The 23113-nt window shown below is 36.0% G+C and overlaps 1 protein-coding gene across 1 annotated transcript in view; it reads left to right on the forward strand.

The window, feature by feature from the left end:
- The window catches only part of LOC134529369 (ephrin-A4), a 273397-nt gene that overhangs the window by 207350 nt on the left and 42934 nt on the right, over positions 1 to 23113 (forward strand). The window contains exon 3 of the mRNA XM_063363355.1: positions 18237 to 18405. Coding sequence (XP_063219425.1) covers positions 18237 to 18405 — 169 coding nt within the window. The remainder of the gene's footprint in view (positions 1 to 18236; positions 18406 to 23113) is intronic.

The following is a 23113-nucleotide window of genomic DNA, read 5'->3' on the forward strand; positions in this document are numbered from 1 at the left end:
GTCGCAAACGTTATGCTGTTGTCTTGATGTTGTCTTGATCCTAAAAATAGGGATGATTTGTAGAACATAATTTTGTTTTAACTATTGTATTTTAAATAATTAACTTGCATAATACAGAAAATAATATGTTCACTACCTTGAGCACTGTAGTATTTATCAAATTACATGTTTAAATTGAACCACGCTGTAAACATTGAAAATCGGCTCTCTATTAACTTGGATTTGGTGACGTTATAGGACTTCAATCTTGGTTGTTTTAGCGCGAGCAATAGTAGTGTGAGGATGTTTCGCTTGCAGTAAAGTGATAATAAGTGAGGAAAAACTGATTGTGCAACTTTTTTTTTTTAAACAATGCTTTGGTAATATATTTTTTTGTAAACATACGACAGCTAGGGAGTTAACACCGCCAGATACACAACTTAGCCTGCACACCGGTTTTTAAATATGAAAGCAAAGGTAGATCAGTGGATAAAATCACACGTTTTTCTATACTTGAGCGCTATCGTTTGTGTGCGTGTGCCGTAAAAATGTTTGTACATTTAATTGTAGGTCTCGTAGATTACCTTAAAGCCGTGTCCTAGTTGGAGTAGCATCCATGTACTTGCGACCCCGCATGTTTTTTACTCTTGCCCATGTGGTGTACTAGATAAGTCCATAAATAATATTATACAGCTAAACAGGTTTTTAAATAGTTTAAAAAAAATACATTTATTTCCACAAAAAACAGTTCACTTTAAAATTGTACTTCTTTTACACACAATTACAAACACATAAATTTAAAGCACTCTTCTCAAGTTTCTACCTTTGTTACGTAAGTTACGATCGGTATGTGTGCACGTATTTCTTGAGAATTAGTTATAAACCTGTATAAAAATGTATTTTTTTCATTATATATGTTACTCGTGTTCATTTAGGCTTATATTACATGGTCAATATTTTGAGACCCACTTAACCTCTTTTAAAAATGGCGACGGAATACCTGGAAGCACGCGAGTAGTACACGAATTCGTTTTTTTTTTTTTTTCAAAACCTGCATACCTTGGATTATACGGGTTGATGCAATATTTCAAGGTTGGTATTAACAGAGGGACTACTTCAGATAAAACATTGTAGCTTCTGTCTAGTGCCAGCTCCCCTGCCGACGAACGTAGACGTCGAATGACGAATCCCTGGAGCCGATGGCGTTTCTTTGTGAGACAGATGTTGCTCGGAGGTTTCTTGATGCCTGGAGCAGACGAGGCGCACACTTCTCGCCTGCGCGGTTCGAAGGTGTTGCAAGCATTAATTTAGCCCGCGCAGCCTCGCAGAACGACGAACCAGGGCGGTTATTTGGCAACCTGCTTGCCATTAGCAGCACGCCTCCCTCGCAGCCAGAGAGACCCGCATGCCTCGACTGATGATAGGGCCGCGAGCATCCCGCTGTGATCAGGGAAAATAAACTATCTTATTGCTGGCTAAACGTTACAGCCATTGCTGCTGAAAACTATTTAAATAATACACCATGTCGTGGGCGTTACGCGCAGTGTCTGCAAGTTGGCGGATGCTGGTCTAAATGTTTTTCTCTCTCTCTCTTTCATTTTCTCTCTTTCCTTCTCCCCCCTCCCCCTCCTTTTCGGATTCTATGGCTCACACTCAGTAAGTAATTGTACAGTGTACCAAGGAACCAAAATTATATTAAGTATTTTTATTGTGTGTTTATTACATGTTCCAAAATCCAAGAAAGTGTTCCATGTGTTCATGTATAGATATTACCTAAAAAATGGTGGAATTAAAAATAGCAGAATTTTCTAGAACACAAAATGACAGGTTCATAATTTTTGCCAGGCTTAAGGTCATCCAAGATGGTGGTCGGTGTCAAAAATCAAGATTAAAGTCATTGCAACGAGATCATCCACAGTGGCGGCCGTGATTTCATGAAAGATGGCGGACCGATACCTCAGACTTAATCCTGTGCCAGAACCTACCAACCTTCATAACTATTCCAATAAATTCCTGAACATAGTAAAGTTCACTACAAATCAACACAAAATAGAAGCAAAATTAACTTTAAAATAATAATAAGACCCTTGAAAACTTCCCGGTTGTTCTTTAGACCAGCGGTTCCCAATTTGTTTTCGGCCAGGAAACCCCAACTCCATCAAAGAAAGTTATTTGACCATAATTGTGCCTGCTTTATATGACATTCGTCCTGACTCACGGAACACCTTTTGGGAACCGCTGCTTTAGACAATGATATAAATGATTAAAGTAAATCAATATTCTTGTGATGCCGATGGTTTAATAAGCTGATTTTTAAATAAACTATAGTATATAATAGCCGGTACTAGCGCTTGTTCATGGTTGCAGTGTGTGGTGTGATCAGTCACCTACCGATTTCTGACGTCACAGTTAGATACCATCTTGGTGTTAAAATTCCTTAAAAATTCGTAAAACATTTCCCTATTTCTAGAGAAAAATTCCCATTTCGAGGAAACGTTTCCCTTTTTTTTTCCTCATGAGTGGGGCAGTTTTCCTAAAACAAAAATCAGAGGTCATTGTGACCTTGACCTCAGCTATTATTTTCAGTTTTGTTATTTTGAATTATGACCTCACATCTATCATTTTGGATTCCACCATATTAGATTCTGTCATTTTAAAATTATGATGTCATGTCCGCCATCATGTGGTAGTGTTTGCTGCCAAAAGACCTCTTATGTCACAGCAGCCATCTAGGACGACCTTTACCATGACATTTGACCTTGGCACCGGTGGCCATCTTGAATTCCGCCATCTTAAATGCCGCCATTTTTATTGAGCGCCCCACTCATAAACTTTGCACTTTTCGTTACAGTGTCACCATGGTCTTGGCTCATGTTCGCCAATTGGAATTCTGATGTCACATCCGCCATCTTGAATTCTGACATCACATCTGCCATCTATAATTGTGACACATCATGTCCACCATCATGGATCTAACATCACAGCCACTTTTTTCAATTCTTGTCATGTCTTCCATCTTGTTTTCGTCTGCTGGAGGCCGCCATCTTGGACGATGTCATCGCCGCCATGTTTTTTTTTTCTGTTTTGATGGAGGCTGCCATCTTGAATACCACAATCTTGGTGTCTGCTGTTTGTTCCTAGAGAGCACGAGCACTTAAGGTCGATGTTCCATCACCTGCCAATTGTGTTGTGGTCCTTACTGCATTAAATTAAATTTTTTTTACAAAATACATTGGAAGCAAGGAGAGTCGAACCATGACAGCTTGGACCTCTTGGTCGGAAAACATTAACCTTTAACCGCATGGCCATCGAGACTGATAATTAAATAAACCATATAAAAAAGAACACATATTCGGACTTTATGTATTTTTTTTAATTTTAAGGAACAAATGCATCCCCTGTTCGAGACTGAGCCGCCATTTTTATTTTTTATTTTTCAGTACTCGCTACCAGCAGCACTAGTGTCATATAGTACACGCATCATCTGCTAGTGAGCACTGCTGTTATCTTGTTTTTAATACTTGTAACGATGAGTGCTAGTGTCTTCTAGAGGGTGCTGCCACCATATTGGTTTAATTTTTATCTGTTAGTGTGTCAATCACCATACTGTCGTGATATTCCCAATCTTCTTGGCCATCTTCGTCGCCATCTTGTAAATCTGTAATAATTTAGCTAGGATTTCGAATAAAATTCCAAAAATCATCAAAATATTAGCCCTTTTTTTTTACTCGTTCATTAAATCAATAGCCATCCTTGGTCCATACCTTGGTAGATGCGAAAAAGGGTCATTTTAGGTTTAAAATATACATTTTTAATAAAACATGTTAAAATCCTAAAAGTGGATTAAATTCCTCATCTACTAGCCTCCAGTATGCCGATGTTGACATATTGACTGCCATCTTAGAAGTACATTATATTTAACCTAGATATTTGGAAAAATTCTAAAAATCATTAAATAATAACCTTTGTTAATGTAGCGATTGATTCGATTTATTTCAATACTTGGTTCGATCCTTGCTCGATGAAAAAAAATATTTAAGGTAAAAAAGACTTATTTAATAAAACATGGATAACTTCCTTAAAGCTGCTCAAATTCCTCATTCGCCAGACACCATTAAGCTGATAATGACATTTTGACCACCATCTTGAAATTCTGTAATTACTAACCAAGAAATTCGGAATAATTCTAAATATAATCAGACAAATCACCTATTATTGTAGTGATCGACTTAAACGATGTCCATCCATGGTTCGTTTACTGGTTGATGCGAAAATGTAATTTATACTCTAAAATATTACATTTATCATCCTCTCTGCAAACTAGGATTCCTATCCCGGCAGCACCGCTTTGCGCTGTTGTAAGCATAAACCATTGTTCAAGGATTCTTGGTCCTGTAGTAAGCATAAAAAATGTTATTTGCATATTTTTCCTGTAATAGATTTTTTTTTCAAATATCTAACAAGTATAGACGAAGAAGGCTTCGTGGTTCGGAAACACTTGGGCTTTACGCCCGACATTGTACATGATTTGGTATAAATGTATGCAAAGTAGCGATAAAGACATCCTTTATAGGAGAAGTGAGCTGGATTTGCGAGACTTAGTTGGTTTTCTTCGTATGCTCTTGATTATTCCTGAAAACATTTTGTTGTATTTCTTTGTGTGTTTCTGGTAATTACTGGCAAGACTTCTCCGTGTGCTCATAGTTATTACAGGTAAGACTTCTGTTGATTTTCTCTGTTTGTTCCTGGTTATTCCTTACAAAATAATCTCTGCGTGTAATTTTTTTTTTCGTAATTAGACATGCTATTGTTTTCAGAGTTTCGTTTGATTGATAAATTCCTGTTACGGAATTAATACTAATAATATTTAAATCAGGCGGAATTCAAACAAAAAGAAAGATTCATTACTCATTCGATTACTATGCCTTGAGACAGTTAAAAACACTATCATGCAATATGAATTTCTTTCTTCTTGATGTATAGCGAAGTCTTCCTTCTCTGCGACCATGAGAGAGCATCCCGCATTCCACATAAAAATATGTAATATTTACCTCAACTTAACACGTGGTGACATCTGTTGGCAGTAATAGGATCTACATGCAACAAGTTTCTTGATGAAATAAATTAACTCTTGCTGACGAAATATTAAAAATACGATTTTCGTAATTCTAATTTAAAACTCTCAGATTGCATCTGGAATTAGTTGTATAAGTTAACGTGGATCCCGTTTCGAAGCCTGCAGCAGGAGGACTTGTAAAGCTGTACTCACAAGATAGACAAGCTAGAGGAAATGATGGAGTCACTCCTAAAGAAGTGTGTGCTGCTTGACGACATGAATTTTCCTTGCCTGGAAGTTATTATGTCCACAGCTCTCCTGATCTCTACAAAAAATTTCAATTGTAAGACCTTGATGGTTTAAGGAAGACTGAACGTAATGGAAGTATCATCACTAAGAAAAGTGAGAAAGCATTCAAGCCAAATTCCAAGTAGAACATTCGAACTTTCGTAAACTGATGGCCAGTTAGAAAGGAAGCTTGAAGACGATGAAGAAGCTTCGATGTCAAAGATTTCGAAGTCTTAAAGTAATCCAGGTTATGATGAAAATGTGTTTGTCGTCGTCAATGATACTGATAGTTACGATGATGGCGATAGTGACTTTGAGGCTGACAACAAAACGGAAAACAGTAGATGTTTAAAGAATATTGATAATACCTACACTTGTAAGAAAGGTTATATCAGCATAAGATATTGATTACACATCATGTAAAGATCCTAAAATTTTGGTTGATCATCTGAGACTGCTGCTGGCATTGATTAGTAGTGTTACAGCCCTTGTGTAGTTAAATAAAAACTGTATATAAATTTATTTATCAAAGTTCTGGACGCTGCCTTATATGTGCTGCACAGTAACAACTGTATAATCAGAGGACACAAGGGAGAAATTTTAAATTTAATTAGCTCTCACAATAGGAACTGGGAAGGTGGATCGTATTCGAAGTGAAAAACAAAATCTGGTTTGCTTATCTTCTTCCTGTTTTATTGTAATTAAGATTTGTTATATTTTCTTTGGATATTTATTGAAATTACAAAATTTCCCTTGGCAAAATTAATTTTAAGGAGGGCACGGGCCGTTATCAAATATTAATTAAAACTATCTGATACATTTTACAAATTTTAACAATCCTTTTTTCACCAAATTAAATTTAACATAATAAATTTAATTGATTTAAGTCATTAGTTCTGATCGGTGCTGGAGTATATATTCACAATATTCCCCAGAGGACTGTTCACTGGCTGAGGATTACTATGAGATGCTGGCATTCTTCAATTTCCGAGGGACCGGTGTGAATTTTGTAGATTAAATTTTGAAAAGTCTTGAACTAATTCTTGAACTGGGACTTGAAAAACTCTTGAACTGGCTCTTGCACCCCACTGGAACCAAAAAAGAGGTCCAGTGGTCAATAATCCAAATAAATAGAAAAGTTAGGGCAAAAGATTAAATTGTGAGGAAAATATAGCCAAATTGATGTTGAATTTTCCACTTACCAGTCTGGGGTTGGAGTGAAGTGTGTCACTCCCTCAGGAGAGGCGGCGCGAGTGGTCGCGGTGAACCGTCACGAGACATCGTTAGCACTAGCTACTCGGCTGAACTAAAGCGATTAGCCATCTAGATGAATGAAAACATAAGGGAAAACACCCGAACTTAAGAGAATACATCTCTTAAATTAGTTGCAGCCGAAAATGTTAGAGTCGCGGGCGATGAGCTCCGGCGCTAGATGTAATCGCGGTGACTGCAGAAGGACGAATCTCCCTATCTCCCAGGTGACATGTGGTTAAATTTGGGGTGAGAGGCCCGGAGTCCTAGGGAGTGGGAGAAATGGCTTCTGATTGGTTGTAATAATCCCGCGGAGTACTTGCCCCGCCCACCAAGAAAAATATACGAAGAGGGCTAATTGCCTAACTTAAAGGGGTCTCAGAGGTGCAAAGCAGAGCGCTCTGTCGGGGACAACCGGAACTGACTCGGTGTTGGTACGCCAGAGTCCCGCAAGAGGCAGCTGAGGTTCGCGCTGCCTGTCAGAAGTCGGACACAGTTTCTGGTCGGGTTCGTGACTTGAGGCGGGGAGAAAAGTGAGGCGAATTTCTAGCATAGGCGAAATTACATCTGGATGTATGTTGAAGCATTGGGAAAGTGTTGCGGGATTCTCGTAGGAAAGATTTGATCAGTATGCACAAAGGTCTAACAAAGTTTATGTTGGAGAATTTAGGTGAAAAATAAATTTGTGCCAAATACTTCAAATTTACAGCACAGAGGAGGAAACTATTTGCACATCAATGCCTCTATGCTCAAAGGTCTGAGGGAAACTGGCCACATACATTAAAAATATTTATATGTTAATTGAACATATTTATAGGTGACAAACGTATGTCCTCTGTGTGTCTTATATCGAATGTATGTCCAATTGTGATGTCCTTTTTGTCGAATGTGTGTTCTATGTGTGTTTTTTAGACGAATGTGTGTCCAATTGGGTGTCCTGTATGTCAAATTTGTATCCAATGTGTGTCATTTTTGTTGAATGTTCATCAAGAAGTCAGTGCTGAGGACCGATGACTTTATGATCGAGTACCTCTTGGTGCTATTGTAAGTGTAAAGCATTTTTCAAGGATTCTTGTTCCTATGGTAAGCATAAAAATGCTTAGTTAATTACATATTTTCTTTTAATATATTATATATATACTGTAGTTCTGACAGTTTAGAAACTTTTTTAACTTTTCTGCTAGAAATATATTTCATAGTTTTTTTTTTGTTTTTTTGTTTTTTTTTTTCAAATATCTAACAAGTATCCTTGAAGGAGGCTTCGTGGTTCGGATATACTTGGCCTATATGCCCTGCATTGTACATGACCTGGTCGAAATGTATGCCCAGTATCGAAAAAGACCTCCTTGGAAGGAAAAGTGATATCGATTAACATATTTATTCTGCCAGGGCAGGTGCCCTTGTTTGCCGTGATATGATTAATTTAATAAATATTTTAGAGCATAAATTACATTTTCGCATCGACCAGGAATCAAACCATGAACTGAAATCGTTTTAGTCGATCACTACATCAATAGGTGATGTCTGATTATTTTTAGAATTCCTTTTCCTAATCTCTGTTAATAAATACAAAATATCAAGAGGGTGGTTGTTATGTCATTATTGGCTTTCTGATGGCTGGTGGATAAGTAATTTTAACAGCTTTAAAGGTTTTAACAGCTTTTTTTTTTATCAAAAAAGTGTTTTTTCCTCGAATAAACTTTTTTTTTTGATCGAGCAATGATCATACCAAGTACTGAAATAATAAAATCAATCATTACATTTATAAAGGTTTCCTTTAATGATTTTTAGATTTTTTTACAAATTTTTATGTTACATATTACGATTTTCCAAGATGGAGGTCAAGATGTAATCATCGGCTTACTGGAGGCTTGTAGATAAGGAATTTAAGCCACTGTTAGGAATTTTTACGATATTTTATTAAATAAGTTTTTTTATACCTCAAATGACCATTTTTGCATCAACCAGTGAATTAACTGAGAATGGAAATCGATTTAAAAAGTTAGTATAATAATTGCTGAAATTTTGATAATTTTGGAAATTTATCTTAAATTCCAGCTAAATAATTACATATTTCCAAAATGACCAAGAAGATTGCGTATGTCACGACGGTATGGTGATTGGCACTCTAACTGGTAAAAATTAAACCAATAGGGCGGCAGCACCCTCTAGCAGATGATTTGCGTACAACATGACACTAACGCTCATCGTTATATTGAAAACAAGATAACAGCAGTACTCTCTAGGAAATGCGCGTGTACTATGTGACACTAGTGCTGCTGGTAGCGAGTACTGAAAAATAAAATATTGCGGCTTGGTCTCGAACAGGTGATGCTATTGATCCTTCAGATGAAAAAAATTAAAAGTTCGAATGAGTGTGTTCTTTTCTTATATGGCTTATTTAATTATTGGTCTGTTAAATGTCTCAATGTCCATGCTGTTAAAGTTTTATGTTTTAAAACCCAGAGATTCGAGCAGTCATGGCTTGAATCACCTCGCTTCCAGTGTATTTTGTATGAAAAATAAATTTAATATGTCAATAAGGACCATAAAAAATTTGTAGGTAGGTAATGGAATATCGACCTTACGTGCTGGTGATCTCTAGGAACAAACAGCATAAACCTATATTGTGGTATCCAAGATGGCGGCCTCCAGCAGACGAAATCAATATGGTGGATATTACATTAGATTCGGAAAAAGAAGTGGCTGTGATGTCAGATTCATGATGGCATACGTGGTACCAGAATTCAAGATGATGGATTTGACATCAGAATTCAAGATGTCAGAAGTGAGATCAGAATTAAAGATGGCGGACATAAGCCAAGGGCGTGGTGTCACTGTAACGAAAAGTGCAATGTTCGTGTGTGGGGTAATTAATTTTAAGATGGTGTAATTCCATATAGCCTCCAGGGTCAAGGTCAAAGGTCATGCTAAAGTTCATTGAAGGTAGCCACTGTGATGTCAGGTCGGTCGGCAGCAGACACCACCAAACACTGGTGGACCTGACAATTTCAAAATGGTGGATCATTGTTTTTATAGTAATTTAATTTTTTTTTTTTCATTTTTTCTGATAATTATAAAAGATTTTCAAGATGTCGGACGTGATGTTTTAATTTTTACATGGCAGGATCCAGTATGGTAGAATTCAAAATGACAGGTGTGGTGTTATAATTAAAAATGACATAATTCAAAATGCCAGCTGAGGTTAAAGGTCTAGGTCATTACTTCAGGTGGGGCTAATGAGAAAAATTGCTCCTCTCTGAGGAAAATTGCTCCTCTCCAAGGAAATTGAGCCCTATTGGATATTTGAGGGGAAAATGGTAAGTTTTCCCTAGAAATATGGAAATTTTAAGGCATATTGAGTCATTTTTTTAGGAATTCTGAGGAAATTTGACACCAAGATGGCCGCCATAACGTCAGAAGTCGGTCGGTTACTGACCCCACCACACACCGCAACCATGGACCATTGCCAAAACCTGCTATTATTTAGTACTTACTAAGTATTTTATAGTTTTTCTTTCAATTATATATTATTACTAGATAATGCCCGGCATGCGTTGCAATGCCTCAATCAATTTTTTTTGTAACTTTTTAAACGTATACTAAGCATCTCTCTTTATCTCTCTAATTCTCTATCTCTCTATGTATATCTCTATAACTCTCTCTATCTTTCTATTTATATCTCTATCTCTCTATATATCTTTCTAGCGGACCCGACAGACATTGTCCTGCCCAAATGTACTTTTTCTGAGATATGGATATGGCGGTAAGTATTTCTACGCTGGACATATTGTATCTTCTCATTATGCCCTCCTCTTGGGCACGCCACTGCCGTTACCAAAAACCTTTCCCATGGTTACGCAGAAGGCAACAACAATGCAAAAGTCCGTTGCCATGGAGGCTAATTATCAACAATGCAATTTTTTTTTGCTTTTAAAGCGTGTTTTTTTTTAGTTTTTCTTAACTCAGAATCGAGATAAAATATCCAATTGTGAATCTAAACCATCCTCGAATCCCCGTGAACTCACACACAAAATTTCATCAAAATCGGTCCAGCCGTCTAGGAGGAGTTCAGTGACATACACACGCACACAAGAAATATATATAAAGATTATTATTATTATTAAGAATATACCATTATTAATTTACGATAGTATGCTGTAAATGATATTGGCATGGGATACAGATGTGGATTGGGTCATTATTTTGGGCACATGTGGTCATACTCTGAAATTTAATGACGTTGGTGATGATCTTTAGATCTCTGAAGTGTAATTAAGGAATTGATTTTATTTTTACAAAAAAAGGCATAAATATTTTATATAATGCTGTGGATTTCAAAAACAACTTTTCTGGCATGCTGTATAGCCAAAGTTAATCCTAATTTTAAATAATTTTGTTAACAAATAAAATTATATTACTTACAAGTTTTGACTGAACTTTCAAAAATTCCACTGGACTGTACTCAATCTTGGTCAGTACACTACTAGGGAATCTGGGATACCTAATGCAGATATGTTTAGGCTTCCTCACACACCATGTTGATTTTTTCAGTTTGTTCTCATTACTATTTTGAAGGGCTATTTTTGAAATTTTAACATGTCAGTTCCCATGCATTTGTGGTTCTGTCACTAATATTGTCAACAAATATTCATTGTTATATGAGTGTAAAGAGTCGCGCAAGTGTTCGTAATTATTATCAGTAGTATAGGAATGGGGCTCCGAGAACATGGAGCTGGAACGAGTTGTGTGGTGGGGTCAATGACCAACCACCCTGACATGGTGGCCATCTTAAATGACCTTGACTTTGACCTTTGACCTCATTCTCCATCATGGATTATGCCATCTTGACATTGAGTGCACCAATTCCTGAATGTTTCAATTTTCGCTATGGTCAGCATTTTGAATTCTAAGAACATGCCCACCATCTTGGATCTGATGTCACAGCCACTTTTATTATTCTGGTGTCATGTCCGCCATCTTGTTTTCGTCTGCTGGAGGCCGCCATCTTGGATTCCGTCACCTTTATTCTGCTGTTTGTTCCTAGAGAGTGCCAGCATCTCTTTGTCAAATGCGCATAAGGTCGATGTTCCATTACCGACTAATGTTGTTGTGGTCCTTATCAGCACAATAAATTTAATTTTTTTTTACAAAATACATTGGAAATACTGTGATTCAAACTATGACAGCTGGGTTGGAAAACACTAACCTTTGACCACATGGCCATCGACACATTTACCAGATTAAGAATTAATTAAGGTATATAAAAAGTAACACACATTCAGACTTGTAATTTTTCTAATTTGAAGGAATAATAGCATCACCTGATAGAGACTGAGCCACCATATTTATTTTATCTATACATGCTACCAGGAGCGCTAGTTAAGACACATCGCCTGCTAGAGGGTGTCGCCACCATCTTGTATTCAGTAATCTATGCCAGAGTGCGTTGCGGCCATATTAGTTTAATTTTTGTCCGCTAGAGCGCAGGAATCATTTTTTACTTGACGTCGGCCAGCTGGTCGTCTGTCTTGGCCACCACATGGAAATTCTGTAATTTTTAAGCTAGAAATTCAGATAACATTAAAAAATTAAAAAAAAAACTTTTTAATTTACTGATTAATGGGATCAATAATCATATGTCTTACATAATAAATCAAATTCTCCCTACCAACTCACAAGTGTCCTGATGGTGCAGTGGTAATTTGTGCACTTGTTTTGTCAAGGGACATGGTTTAAATCACGTTGCTGGGAATTTTTTTTATAATATAATAATATTTTAATAATGTTGAATCAGCTCAATAATGTAAAGGTTGGTTTGTTGGAAGTATTTAAAGACTGATTTCAGTCATTTAAGCAAAACCAAATATACAAATATATACTTAGTGTTATAATATATTTTAAAATGTTTCGGATTAATATTTTAGTAATGCCATAGAAATAAGTATCACTTATAATGTTTTTGGAAACTTCATAGTATTAACTGTTTAATGAATTTTAACAAGATGGGCAGTAATTTAATACATTTATTGTCAACAATCAAGTCCAAAGCCAGGATCTATTGGTCTGCAACTTTTAGTTCAAAAAATACTTAAAAAATAGTACCACTTTCATAATTCTTTAGAGAACTAGCAAAATGTTAAATATATTTTATACAATGTTTGTCCCAACACTATTTTCCTGGCTAATAAATTATAGATATTTTTTAAGTTTCTATTATATTTTGTTATGACTATTCAAACTTACAAAATGTATTCCAGAATAGTTTCACTTACATAAAGTTTACTTTAGCACACCAACACGCTAGTACATCTCCCGATTTTCGCGAAACATGCACTGGTGATTGTTGCCACATGTGGGTTCACCGCCTTGATGACTTCGGCTCGTGTCTATAGCAGTTTCTGCATGCATATGCATTGGACTTCCAGTCTGTCAAATTTGCATTGTATAATGCATGTTCATTTCTTTGCATTTCAGGTGTATACTAAAATTTCATCTTCAACGCACCTAAAGAAGTATAACCTCAAAAACCCAGGCAATGATAATTTCAGTCTAAGGGGAAATGTCACATGTTCGGAATTGAGGCATTTACATGCAATGTGTTCGGTACTCCTGTTGATTGGCTAGCCCTGAGAAATCAATAGTACTATTTTGTTAACAGAATTATAGTTCATTTTTGTAAAGGGGCAAAACTTTTACATTTTTTTCCTAAAAAAATTTTTTTTTTTCGTATATTTATCATGCTGTGTATTATTGTAGAGAATTCTATGTTAAATTTTGTGTCTGAGTTTTGTATTATAAGTTTATTTGCAACACAAAAAAACATGAATATGCTCTTTACGAGGTTAGATGTTTACCCTACATTGGTGAGTACCGAAAGACTCACTTTTTATTTTTTTTAGATATACATTCTCAGACTATCTGCTTGCTTGCAATGTATAACATTATGTTGTTAGAGAAGTTGCCAGGAAAGCAAAAATACACAGCTAAAGAGACTGTTTACTGTTTTTAGTACCAAAAGAAGCATTTAGAAATTCAGTTCTAAAAGAATTCTGTATGACATCACAAATTAGGAACCAATAGTAATAAGTTTTTAAGACTCAATTTAAAATTCAACATTTCATAAAATGTTTTCATAACAAATAAATATTTTAGACACACTCATAGTTTCTCTATTTAAACATGATTGGGTTATAGTCTCTGAAATCAACCGTTTTCAGTTTGTCAGAAAACAGCCATCAAATATTCATAGATTCATGCAGCTCTTATCACTGATGCTAGTTAATAGATACAAAGTCCTGATATAGAAGTTATCACCGATTGTGCCCATTGATTGATGTGTTAAGGGTTTTGTACCTAACGATATGTAACTCGATTATAGTGGAAACTCTCTCTGGTCTATGCTTTCGTCTTTCTGAATGTTACAGGTGTTCAACTTATAAACAGGGTAAAATGAAAGTCAATATTTTTACATAGGCACATTTAACTAGTTAAGTGGAGCTCTGTGTTAAAAATATTTTCTAGATGAATTATAATGTAAGAGGTAGTCAAAGTTGGTAATTTTATGCCATGTTAGTTATTCCTCTAAATGGAAAATGGTGATACAGTGTAAACTCTTTATAACGTCACTCGATTTAATGACAAACTCCTTAAAACATTGAAATTGCTTGACTTTGGTTGGTTTACCTTGTTTTCTATACAAAAATACACTCTATATAGCGTCACGCTCACTCTATTTAACAACAATACAGCATTATAAATCATTAAGCAGTACTTTCTAAGTGGCCGAAGTTGGTAAGAACTGCAGCTGTGTACGTTCTTTTATTTGTTGTTTTGTTGTTGTATTATCTAGCATGTGTTTACTTCGACTGACGTACCGGAGATTCTAAGAAATGTCTTTTGTTTTTGTATGATGAACTTGCACATGTTTACCTCGGTCACTAGACTTTTGTCAAGTTGTTACACGTTATCATTATCTCAGTTGCTTACAGACTTTCGAACTGTAAACATGGCGAGTAAACGAAAATCTTTGTGTATTGACGAAAAAGTTTTATTAATACACTCAATAGAGGCGGGAGAAAAGATCAGTGATGTTGTAAGACGCTTTGGATTTAGCCGCTCTACCGTGTCTACAATATGGAAAAACAAAGAATATACAATTAAAATAAGAAGAAACAAAAGAAAATACAATTAAAAAATTGGAGCAGCAAAAAACATCAGACGAAGATAACGGACTATACACAAAAAGTGTTGTTATTTGTATGAATATTAATGTTCGTGTGTAAAATGTGTACTATATTAGTAAATACATATTATTATAGAATAGTAAAAAACTTTTATAACTCTCCATTTAACGACCACTCTCTATACCGCTGAAAAATGCTCAGTCTGTTAAGTGTCGTTATATATAGTTTACACTGTAGTTTGATACTTGAAATCAATGTATATTATTATTATTTTATTATTATTATTGTTCTACCTACTTTTTAGTTATGAACAATTTACATAATAATTGCATCTGAAATAGCAACAAGTTATTAGCCAATGTAGGTATGGTACTGAGCAATTATTGTGGAAGTTCAAATTATATTGGCCAGGTTACTTGTTAGTTCTTTTCTTTTTTAATTTTTGTTTTGTTTTGGTAAATGTGGATGACAGCTTTCAGACACAGTTATAAATAAATTAAACTTGTAAATCTGTAGTGATTAAATACTAATTTAAATACTTTTATAGGCAATCTTTGAATACAAAAAGGCTGCTAACAACTGTATGTACACAATGACTTGTAGCACCTGAGTAGCAAGATATCATTGCTTGTTAAATCTATTTGTTATGTGACGTTCTCAGAAGTAAATATCTCCCAGAATTATGTTATAGTATGTGCTTATGATTTCATTGACATGTAAGGCAAAGAATGCAAATTGGTTATCTTATTTGTGCTCGATGGTGCTAAAAGTAATGTGTGTGTATATAGATGTGTATTTACACACACACACACACACACTTAGAGTGTTTTGGGAATCTGCTTTGAAACTGGTAATTTACCTTTTAATTTGATACAATAATTAAATATATTAAGATTTCAGAGGGAATATGCATTTTTAACGGTTACGGATGTTCATCGCTAAGTGTTGAGGAACACCACGTGGATGGGCATGTGAACCCACCCGATACTCTGAATAATAGGGCCGTGATGTGACTCGTGTTGGTTCTAAGCTCAATTCCTCCCTCAGTATCCGACCATGAAAACTCACCCGCTCTCAGCATTGGGTACGCTACTTACAGTAATTGCTGATGTTCATTATGTGGGCTCTTACGTCATAGTCTCTCAGTGATACACACGTGGTCGCTTGAAAGTAGACGGTCAGTATTCTGGTAAAATAAGATGTATTCTTGTCATAATCGGTACATGGAGTTATCAAAATAAAATATTAAACATAGCGTGGATAAAAAGCAAACAGCAGATGATCAGTTTATTTAATTGCAGTCAAGAGCACCAGGTGGCGACTAGAAAAAGTAAGGTCTTGATAGTTACAAACATTCGTAAGCAAAATTAAAAATAATTAAGTAGAACAGTCTACCATCTGGAGTAGGCCTTGAAAATATAGAAAAAGCCAGAAAATTACTCAAGTGGGCGGCGAATGTGACTTGATTAGTTCAGCAACAGTGATTTCCTCGGGGTGCGTAATGGTGCGTCCTGCTCTGGGTGACGATCTAGCGATACTGGGCAGTGGTCATGGTGTCATGGCCGCACTGGAACTGTCCAAATTACCATTATGTCTCAGTCAAAACATGCTGTGACTGAAAAAATGTAAACCTTCAGTATTTTGCTAATTATATTAATAAATACCTGGAGCTAATAATATTACATACATATTTGCATGTTTAGTTTAAAAGTACAAAGCTAAACCTCTCAAACAAGGGTGCATTCAGAAATGTTTGCGTATAGCGCCGCTCCGTCTCTATTATGCTGACCTGAAAAACATGGACATGGGGCTTGAAATAAAAAGTAAAATATAACAAATACAATATTAATTAGTTAATTAAATACAATTGTGTAAATGGTACAAGCTATACACATGCCTTTTGCAGTGGCAAAGTGATACACATTCTCACACACACACACACGCGCACGCGCACGCGCACGCGCACGCACACGCACACGCGCGCACACACACACACACACACACACACACACACACACACACACACACACACACACACACACACACACACACACACACACACACACACACACACACACACACACACACACACACACACACACACACACACACACACACACACACACACACACACACACACACACACACACACACACACACACACACACACACACACACACACACACACACACACACACACACACACACACACACACACACACACACACACACACACACACACACACACACACACACACACACACACACACACACACACACACACACACACACACACACACACACACACACACACACACACACACACACACACACACACACACACACACACACACACACACACACACACACACACACACACACACACACACACACACACACACACACACACACACACACACACACACACACACACACACACACACACACACACACACACACACACACACACACACACACACACACACACACACACACACACACACACACACACACACACACACACACACACACACACACACACACACACACACACACACACACACACACACACACACACACACACACACACACACACACACACACACACACACACACACACACACACACACACACACACACACACACACACACACACACACACACACACACACACACACACACACACACACACACACACACACACACACACACACACACACACACACACACACACACACACACACACACACACACACACACACACACACACACACACACACACACACACACACACACACACACACACACACACACACACACACACACACACACACACACACACACACACACACACACACACACACACACACACACACACACACACACACACACACACACACACACACACACACACACACACACACACACACACACACACACACACACACACACACACACACACACACACACACACACACACACACACACACACACACACACACACACACACACACACACACACACACACACACACACACACACACACACACACACACACACACACACACACACACACACACACACACACACACACACACACACACACACACACACACACACACACACACACACACACACACACACACACACACACACACACACACACACACACACACACACACACACACACACACACACACACACACACACACACACACACACACACACTGCTGGTGGGAGGTTCAAAATATGCAGCGGCCATAGAGGATGTTGGTGGATGGTGATGGACGGGTGAGCGGGCCAAGGCACATCAGGCTAAAGGAAGGCATAACCCTGTTCAATGTCAATGTATAACGTGAACCATACTTCATTTGAAAGTTAGTTGCGTGAATCTGTGTACTATACTTAGTGTAAATAGAAATTGGTAAGCTGTATTGTAAACATTATGTAACATAATATTTGGTGTATTCTTACAGGTGTCCAAAGAAGAATATGACACGTGTCGTATCACCAATCCAAATCCTCGAATAATAGCCATCTGTGATAAACCATACAAACTGATGTACTTCACCATTACCTTCCGCTCGTTCACACCACAGCCCGGGGGTCTGGAGTTTCAGCCTGGACAAGACTACTATTTCATATGTGAGTGTATTTAATAGCTTATCAACCTGGAAAATGTTAAATAAATTTATTTATTTATTCAGTTTTTGATCTGTAGATCCCATATGGAGGTAAGGACTCCGGGATATAGAACAAGTCAATTAATACAAATATATACATATGTACAAACATACTGTACAACCACAAAAACTTAATGTTACAGAGTACTTTTCCCTTTCAAAAGTAAGAAAGAGAGAAGAAGAAAAAAAACATGGGTACATAAGAAATGGTATAAACTCAAGTCTAAGGCTCAGAGCGAAGAATTAGTTTACAAAACTCAATATTTTTCTCCTCATTTTGTGATGGATTTAAATAAGATTTACCAGAGTTTAGATTTCTTATCTGTTATTAGGTCAAAGAATTCTATCAGAGAGTAGGAAGGATGTTCAAACAGAACTTGTTTGATTGTTCTTTTGAATATAGATAAATCGGTTATATTTGTGACATTTTGTGGCAATAAGTTGTAAATTTTTATGCCTATGTAATTTGTGCCCTTTTCATACTGACTGGTATTATGAACTTTATCCTCAATTTATTGGAGTTTCTTGTGTTGTATAAATGAATATCTAGATTTTTTTGAAAATAGTGTTTCTCCTTATGTATGAATAAGAGTATTCTTAGTATATACTCGTTTATGGCTGTTAAGATTTTAAGTTTTCTGAATTTTTGTTTACAATGAGCTGACATTTTGTTATGTGTTATTATACGAATAGCTCTTTTTTGTAATTTTAGAATTGTTTCAATTCCCACTGAGTTTCTCCAGATTTTTATATTATATGTCATTATAGAGTGGAAGTGAGCGAGTAGACAGTTTTTAATGTTTCAATACTAACTATGTCTGTCAGTCTTAGTACACAGCAGGATACACTTAGCCTGCTAGCGACAGAGTTAATATGGTCTTTATACTTTAGCTGTTCATCTAAGTTCACACCAAGGAATTTAACATTTGATGTTCTAGTTATGATATTACTGTTAAACTTTAATTCAAACTTTTCTTCTACTGGATTATGTCTGTTCCTAAATACAATGTACAGAGTTCTTCAGTAGATTAGTACATTCATTTGTAAGAATTTCAGCCTGTTAGTTTGTTAAATTGAATATATGGTTATGTTTATTGCCTTTTATTATATTACCCTTTCAATAAAAGTCAATAAGATATAACAAGTTTCCTCTTTCAAATACTTGGGCACTGTGCTGAATGAGTAGTGTAATTGCTAGAGAGAATAAAATCTATAATAGAACAGGTCATAGACAATTTATTAGCATGAAACAAAACTTTATAAGATTGGAACTTAGACTGCAACTGAAAATGTGAATTATTCGTTGCTGTGTGTTCGTTTTTTTGTGAATGAGAAAGCTGGACCCTTGATGAAAATCTAAAGAAAATAATTGATGCTTTTAAAATAGATTTATATCCCCATCTCTAAGCATACCTTTATCAGATGAAGAAAACCAAAAAAGAACTGCTGCTAACTAAACAGTGAAGGAAAACTCAATATCTAGAGCACATTATTTGAGGCAAGAGATACCAGCTTTTGCAACTCATTATTGAAGGGAAAACACAAAGGAAAAGGTCTGTTGGAAGGAGGAGGAATTCGTGACTGAAAGACATTCGCAGATAGTTCAACTGCATGTCAGAAGAAACTTTCCATGCTGCAATATCATTTCCAGTGCTGGCTCTGTGGACCGCCATCATCCGTCAGTAGAAGACACCTTAAGAAGAAGAAGAAGAAGAAGAAGAAGAAGAAGAAAATGTTTATAAAAAAATCAATATATCTATGGATGTTAATTTTACTACTTGAAATTTTACATATATGTTTAAAAAAGCAACAAAGTTATCAGAAAAGTTAAATGGTACTCGAAATGTAACTGTTGCAGTAATCAGCAAAGAACTGTCAGTATACAGTTTATTTGGAAAAAAAAATTAATTTAGTTGAGAAGATTCTAATTTTCTAAGACAAATAACAAAGTCTGGCTTAAAAATTGTTTTGTTTTATAAGATATAAGCTAACCATAATTTTTCCTGTCAGTTGGAATGCCTGATAACCCAGTTAACTTAGCTAAATGTGTAATCAATTTTAAGAAAGTATTCCTCAAAAAATTTTTGCTTATTTTTACCCCTATGGTGTTAAAATTAAACTTGCAGAATTGAAAATGTTTTTAAATGCTTCACTAGTACAGGTGGGTTCAATTTAATTTTTGGAAGACAGAGCAAATCTGTACACAGCATTCAGAACAAGTAGGTTTTTGGTACATTTCAGCATTTATTATTGTGTATCTGTAAGAGTCATGCCAGGTACGGATCTGAACTTTCGCTCGGGGGAGAGCTGGAATTTTTATAGAAGTTTTACATATTCTAGGAAATATGTTCTGGTTTTATGATTAGTGTTTGTTAAACATAAAAATGGGTTTTTATTTATATAGTTATCTATTACAAATTCAAATTATAAATGTCTTAAATGGACAAAATTTCCTTAAAAAAAAAAAAAAAAATTAATTCTTGACTCCGGAAGTAGAGCTCAATTATTTATTGCTTTTTTTTTTTTTTAAATAATGTTTGTGGCACCATCACTAGGACCTCGTGCTATCACAATTCTATAGTTTAGTAATAAAACAAAGTTTTATAGCATTAAATTTAAAAATTAAAATATCAGACCTTATTTTAATACTTAAAAGTAGTATATAGTCCATTTTAGAAATGTTTTAAAATTACTGTTTCATTCATTGATAAATTATTTAGCTTCATGGAAAATCTTGGTTCTTAATACTTATTTATTGACCTCTTTATTTTAATAAAGTATGTAGTTAAATTTCCTTTAAAAAAATTTTAAAAAATTTATTCTGCAGGTATCATTGACTAAATAAGATTACAGTTTATTTAAATAAACTTGTTTACCAGATATTAAATACTATAAAGAGAATACTTATACTCTTAATGGTTTAGGTATTCACACTTACCATATCTGAAGCAATGAAATGAAACTGCACTAATAATTGTTTATTGCAAAAATATATTTTCATAAAAATGTATACACTGACAAAGGTTTTGCATGATTGCACAAAAATACCTGAATTTCCTATCGGACTGATCAACACTTGCAACTTTTTAAATCTTACAAGTATGCCTCTAAAACGTCTGAGCCTGAGAAATGTTACAAGGGCGAAAGAAGGGTCTCGCCAGATGGAGTGATAGTGTTTCTGTCGCGGATGCTACAGAATAGCGGGAATTATGGACTTTTCTGAATTACATTTTTTACTCATGCTCGGTGAGTTCGGCAATGCCATCTATTTCCTCTGCTGATGAGAGTGGCTTCTATATTGCTATCACTGTCAATATCTCTTAAATTTTGTATTACTTTGATCATCTCAAGTTCAAAATGCACATCTGCGTTGTGAAAGTTGCAGAGATATTAATTATGAAACGCGCTAAAAGCACATTTACGTGTATTTCAGCCCAGGCGCTTATAAATAAAAAAACTGCAACATAGGGAAAAATTAAACTTAACACCTAATTTATTTATACAGTAGAACCCCGATTATCCGCGACTCGATCATCCGATTCGCGGATTAACCGCGATTTATGTCCATCAATTCCAATTTTTTAGTTACATATAACCAATGATTCAAAATGTATGTAAATGTTAAAATACTTTGCAAAATGTATGTTGGTCAAAGTACTTTGACTCAGTTATGTTTATATACACAGAAAGTTTTTAAAAAAATACTAGTATATACATACGTATGTACATAATATTTTTGTGTTTCATGTTACGTGAATAGATTATACACTGGTGCGCGATTCCACGTCCGCATGACCGGACTGTACACTCCCGCGCGCAGCACGGCGCCGTGCCACAGAGATTACCCGGCGCATGGAGACAGTCCATTTCATTAGTGTACATTGTTGAAGTGTGAAGGTGGTGATAATTTTATGTATTGTAACAGTGATCTGCATTCCGACGGATTATACCGTTGTGTTGTGCGGAAGTGTTGAGCGCAACATTTCATCATGTCATCAAATGAACAGAAAAGAAAGCGAGTGGTACTGTCCATCGACAGAAAACAAAAATCATAGAAAGATTTCAGAGTGGAGAAACAATTGCAAACTTGCGACTGAGTTTAATGTCGGTAACACAATAGTGCGCGACATCATAAAAAATCGCGAAAGAATCCTTCAGTTTGCTTCACAGGCTGACACTTAGAGTGGATTAAATAAACGCAAGACGATGAAAGAATCCACATTTAGCAGCTTGGACACTTGTTTGTTTGAATGGTTTCAACAGAAAAGGTCGGAGGGTGTACCATTAACCCTGGAGTTGGTTGACAGGTGTCACCCAACCAACTTTGCTGGTATGCACTTCCTGTTATTTTTTTTTCTGGACCTTCCTCTTCCCAGTACCTTCCTAGAAGTGTGGATTCTAGAGGTTGCTTGGCAGTTGGGCTTATAATCACGTGCTGACAAGACGTGAATGTGTTCTGGTTGACACCTGTCCCCCACGCGCCTATACATGCAACAGTGTATTTGGTAAGTGAATTTTTTTATTGTATTTTTTTCTTTCTTTTCATTTAGAAATAATGTTTAACTTCAATATAAATGTGTACCATAATAAACCATCTATTTATCTTTTTTCCTGACACAATGTTTGCATTTTTTTCTTTAGAAACGATGGATGCACCAAAGAAACGAAGA

Source organism: Bacillus rossius, chromosome 2, assembly GCF_032445375.1.
Source record: "Bacillus rossius redtenbacheri isolate Brsri chromosome 2, Brsri_v3, whole genome shotgun sequence".
In the NCBI taxonomy this organism is placed as follows: Eukaryota; Metazoa; Arthropoda; class Insecta; order Phasmatodea; family Bacillidae; genus Bacillus; species Bacillus rossius.